Source organism: Gavialis gangeticus, unplaced genomic scaffold, assembly GCF_001723915.1.
Source record: "Gavialis gangeticus isolate Ggan-Ray unplaced genomic scaffold, GavGan_comp1, whole genome shotgun sequence".
Lineage (NCBI taxonomy): Eukaryota > Metazoa > Chordata > Crocodylia > Gavialidae > Gavialis > Gavialis gangeticus.
In genome coordinates this window covers 13,227,826-13,233,275 of record NW_017728964.1, presented here as the reverse complement: position 1 = coordinate 13,233,275, position 5,450 = coordinate 13,227,826, and the positions used below count along the sequence as shown (strand labels likewise).

Here is a 5,450-nt window from a genome sequence, read left to right as displayed (position 1 = left end):
GCACTGCCACAGTGGGCGAGCTGCTCCCCCAGCTCAGGCTCCCCCCGCCCCCCGCCAGCTCCTCCCGTTCCCCCACTGCCGCCAGGTCGGCCTGGGCCCGCTGTTCTCCCCGCTGTCACAGGCCGGCTTCTCCACACCCTCAGGCCCAGTCCTCCCCTGCTGCAGTGGGTGGGGGAGCCCAAGCAGTAGGAGGTAAAGGGGTCGGGGGGACACACAGGGCTCCATCCCCATATGCTTCCCCACTCCCGGTCATTCTTCATGGGCAATTGACTAGTAATACAATAAGTGCCGCCATCATCATAATGGAACGGTATAGGCCTTACCCTCTATCCTGAGAGCTCCAATCACTTAGCAGTAACTCGGAGAGCACTCTCTCAGAACTATAAAACAGTGATCTGAAATCCTCCCCGACCAACACATCACACTGGCCCACAAATGTAGTGGGGGGGGGGGAGGGGAAGAAGCATCCTTTGGGATTCAATAGATTCTTTAAGGTAAACTTTAATACCACAAACACACATCACCTAGCGTAGCAGGAACATATCAAGGAGGCAAGCAAATCATATATGCAGCATGCGAGAGCAAACACCTTTCACCTAGAGGAGAGATGGTGTTCATACCTCTTGCTTCTGCTCTAAAAACTGCATAAAGATCTGGAAAAGCATGAGCATAACAAAAGCTGTCCTGCCAAATTTTCTGTCTTAAAAAGCCATGTCTTCCCTTGCAATCCACTTTCAAAAGGAAAAGGTCAGACAGGAGGTAGTGTTTTCACATGTTTATAAATTTGATAAATACAAGTATAACCCCTGCCCACCAGAATGGGGCAGGGAAAGGGTCCTGTGAAGACCTGGAAAGCACTGACTTGCAGATGGGAGTGGTCAAGAGGGCAAGTGGTTCAGGCCGATGTGTCAAACAGCTTGTCAATCATCTCGCCAACCTGGTCAACTTGGTACTTGATGTACTTCTCCGGGTTCTTGGTGAAAGGCACGTTGCCATACCTGCCAGGGGCAAAGAAGAGAAGCCTGTGACCAGCAGCAGGCACTGCATGAAGCCAAGGTCACAGGACTTGGCTTTCTGGAGAGAGGCTGCCTTGCTTCCCCCTGCCCCCCACCCCAGCCCTTCCCAGAGGGGTAACAGACAGGCTCTGACATTGCCTCTTTTAGTATGACAGACATCTGATGTAGTTCTTGGCAGCAAGGATAACCATCATAAGCATGGTTAAGGGCAGATATTCATATTAATGGGGACAGATCCCTCAGAGCAACCCAACTTTCCACTAGCTAGAACAGGGCTATCTAACTGGCAGCCTACAAGCCACATGCAGCCACAAGGGGTTAGCAGGTGGTCTGGCAGCTCCCGCCTGGCTGCCCCTCTGCCAGGGAGGTGGGGGGCACAGTATATGACCTGGTCATACAGTGTGCAGTAGAGGGGGGAAGTCAGAGTCCCCATTATGTGGGCAATGGGGAGCCTGGGTTGCCTGCGTGGCAGGGGGTGGGGCAAGGTGCATCCCACCTTGCAGTGTGTAGCCTACCAGGTCGGCAACCTCCTCCACTCACAAGCTGGACATCCCTGATCTGGAACATGGCTCTCAAATATGTTGTATTAATAAAGCTACTCATGGATTCTGCTGCCCCACCCCCCAGAAAAAAGTCAAAAATATCCCCTGGAAACATCAACTGTGAACTTAGCTCAGCTCACAGAATCCTAACACTCAGTATGCAGTAGCTGTAGATGGTTTTGGAAGACAGTGGACTGCCTCCGGTTTGCATGTCTGCTTTTGGTCAAAAAAAAAAAGAGACTCAGCACTTCACAAGAAGAAATGGGAGAGAAAGGACTGTGCACCTGCAAGAGGGTCATCACCTGTTTAAGAAGGCACCGTAGGTCTCTTTCACAATGGTTTTCTGAGCCCGACGGATTTTGTCCCTCTGCTCTGTATCAGGGATAGCCCAAGCCTTCTGGATTTTACACAGCTCCTCCAAGCCATCATTAAATCCCTTTCCATGACAGGAGAAACCGTTAGGGACATGTCTGAGCAAGACACACATTGTGTCTGAATAGTGAAACTCAATGTTACTTTGAGCAAAGGAGAGTTTTCCTGCCATCCAAGAGCTCCTTACCTTAAAACGCTCCTTGATCATCTGCCTTTCTTTGTCCTTGAGCTGCAAGAAGGAAGAAAAGGACATTGTATTTGTCCTTCCCAGTATAAATGACAATATTGCTGCTCACCTGCTAAAATTCCTGTTTAACTTATGCAAGGCAAAGATTTCTTAGATTTCTTTTATTGGACCAACTACGTAGTGGGATAGAGTTAGACAAGTTTTGGAAGGCAAGATGTTCTTCATCAGATATGACAGTGAAAGCCAGCAAAGCCCTTAATTTGCACGTGGAGCACTTGGATATTCTCGACCTGGAGTGACCAGCCTGCGTGGGCAACACCCAAGGTCTTGTCCTTAAGAACTTCTAAAAGGCTTTAGGAATCTCACCATCCATGTGGCACCATCTTGATGCCCACTCACTGGTTCCTACCTCACCTCACCCTCAAAGTTTGCTTCACAAATAATTTTTTAGGACTCCTCCCAAAGGAGAAGAAACATGTCGGTGACAAGAGTATCTGAGATTAAGTACGTGTCACTCACCTGAAATATTATTTGAAAGTAATGTTGGGGTTTGGACAGGTCATTTGATAGATCGCATTGATGAGAATATCTCCGAGTCTTCCAATAGTGAAAGTGTCATTTGTCCTATCTTAGAGATGGGGACACTTGAGACCCAGAGTCACAAAGAAGGTCTGGGACAGCAGAGATAGAACCCAAAGACTGATCTCCAATCTGACGTACAAGCCACATTAACTCTCTCTTGATGCTTTGTAGAGAATAATTCTCTTTAAAAATCTCTTTACAGAGAGGAGAAAATGATTTTGCCCACTTCTGCTATATCAAAGGCATCCTTTGTCCACCCTCTCACCTTAACTCCAACTTGAAAGACAGGCAGACTTCTCTCTGAGATGTAATCTGTTACCTTTAACCAGCTACAATTGATACAAGAGGGAAGACATTATGGACAGCACTTTTGCCAAGAAGAAATCTGACAGACATGTACACCATACCTTTTCCAGGACTAAAAAGCAAGGAGACCCCCCAGCTCCATGCATCCCAACGTTCTGCCACAATGAACCTTACACCCATGTCTTTCAAATCATTATTTTTACTGTTTTTTTTTAATTTTTTTACCCTGCCTGCTCCCACCACCCCATTAGCTCTGGACGTTAAAATTGGACAGTCTTTCATTACAGCTTGAGAGACTTAGCCAAGGACAAAAGGAGGCCACCTGACCTGTCCTGGTAGGTCTGGATCTGCTTCTCAATGAGCTCCCTATAACAATTTTCTGCTGCCTTCCGAGTCACGGCCACCAACTGGATTAGCTCAGACCTGACAAGAGAGGAAAAAAAATCAGCTAAGCCAAACACCCATAAACCAGCCCTGCTTCTCTCACTCAGTGATGCCAATTAAGTAGCAAGGCTTCCAACCTTTATCAGTAAGACTTGTTGTCCCTGTTACAATTAGTGATAAAAGCTTCTTCCCTTTTTCTTCCAGCCATGCCACTTCAAAACGAACAAACCTAGCGGTTTCAAGAGTTAGATTCTTGTCTTAGGTCCGAGAAGATGAAAGATGTTCAGTACAATCAAAGGCCTCTCCATCGCTTTGATTTCTCCACTCTCCGGTGCAATATAATATGTTTACAATAGGACAGAGATGCTTCAAAAAGGCAGTTTTCGAAAGGGAAAGAAATGCCAGAGAGGAGAGAACCCACTAAGTAAATGCACTCAGCATACCAGAGCTTTTTTTTAAAAAGTCACAATCCCAAATCTAAGCCTCTCCCAGAAAGAAAATTCAGTCCCCTTGGGAGTCAAGAGGATTATGAAGAGATGCACTTACTTTTCAAGGGATTTAAGGATGTAATTGTAGTTGTTGTGCAGGAAGATGGCTTTTAGAGCTGGGTCTTCATAAACCCTGACTTTGCTGAGAAGGTTTAGCTGCAAGTTGCCCAGCACTTTGCCTTGCAAAGAAAAATGAGTAAAGATCTTTATTGAGATCACAGATGATGGTGGCTGCTACTGATGATAAAAACACCAACATGGCCTTAATTTCAGAAGATTTAGGTACAAAATTTAGGCCCACCATGGGTAATTATGCATGCACACTACATGCATATTCATAACTAAGTTTACAAGTTAGACATGTATTTTGCAGGAGTGCTTCGGTGTGTCAATGTGCACAATAGTTGTACACCATTTTCCTCATAAAGTAATGGAGGTTTCTCTCCCATGCCATTTCCTGTAGCAGCAATTCTCAACCAAGGTGCCACAGTGTCCTGGAGTATCTTTCAAGGGTGCCATGAGGTGCCACACAACATTAGCACTGTTAGGTGTGTAAATATGATTATAACATAAACCCAGAGATTTCAAATAGAAAGCCACAACTGTGGTCTCTGAATTCTTTGCGGCAGAAAAACTGCTCTATTATTTCTCTCTAGTTCCAAAAAGAGAGGAGTGAAAGCTAAGAGCTGGCATTTTCCATGGTGTGTCTCAAGTCTAAAAGGGAGGCAGGACCACAATCCTGTAACGATGGGCACTAGAGGAGTTAAGAGGTATACGTTTTGGGCAGCCATTGATTCCACCCCCAGCAAAGATTGAAACTTGGCCCTACTGTCAGGGAGATGCATCTGCTCATGCCAGAGCTCAATTTGGGCAATTTGAAGAGAACTTCTGGGCCAAACATCACACCGACATGCCCCACCCTAGTGACTGCTGCACATTATATTGAGCCATAAGCTGACACTCCAATGCCATGCAGGAGAGTAACTTCAACAGCAACTGCAACAGGTTATAGCAGGCATCTGAACAGTCTTATAACATGCCAAGCAAGGAAGAAGCAGAGGCAGGAGAGCTGTGCTTGATACTCACAGATGTAGGTGCTAAGCAGCCGTCGGCTGAATTCTGAACTGTAGCTACTAGCTGAAGAACTGGTCTCTGAAAAGAAATGAACGTTTAGCCAGTGAATGCGCTGTCCTGAGAGGCTTGTTTGGTTAATCTGCCTTTACTCAAACAAGCCATTTTGTTGTTGCTATGGAATTAATGCAAGGCTCCAGTTGCCAGTGAAATTACCTCCCCCTCTACAACCCCCAGATGCATCAGTTTATTCAGCACCAGGGAGAATAGCAGTGCACTCCACTTGAACCCTATATTTGTACCAACTGCTGATACTCTTTGCTGCAGGAGGGTAATCTCTTCCTTACCATCTCCACGATAGAAATGATAACGCCCCCTCCTAAGATCTGGAAGCCACTCTGTTTATCAGATGCTGAGCAACAAAACCCAGCAAAAAGCTTCTTTCTTTTTTAGCACTACAACTTCTCCAATGTAAGCACAGGAAAGTGATTGTGTTTAATGG

General features: G+C 46.1%; 1 protein-coding gene across 6 annotated transcripts in view; it reads right to left on the bottom strand.

The window, feature by feature from the left end:
* Nucleotides 1-760: 760 nt before the first annotated feature.
* EXOC7 (exocyst complex component 7) overlaps nt 761-5,450 on the bottom strand; it is a 55,871-nt gene continuing 51,181 nt past the window's right edge. For all 6 annotated transcript variants that reach the window (XM_019503089.1, XM_019503095.1, XM_019503099.1 and 3 more), the window contains 7 exons: nt 4,964-5,029; nt 3,936-4,056; nt 3,333-3,428; nt 2,965-3,028; nt 2,118-2,159; nt 1,861-1,994; nt 761-998 (listed from right to left, as the gene is read on the bottom strand). In XM_019503089.1, the coding sequence (XP_019358634.1) occupies nt 896-998; nt 1,861-1,994; nt 2,118-2,159; nt 2,965-3,028; nt 3,333-3,428; nt 3,936-4,056; nt 4,964-5,029 (626 nt within the window). In that variant the 3' untranslated portion in view covers nt 761-895. The remainder of the gene's footprint in view (nt 999-1,860; nt 1,995-2,117; nt 2,160-2,964; nt 3,029-3,332; nt 3,429-3,935; nt 4,057-4,963; nt 5,030-5,450) is intronic.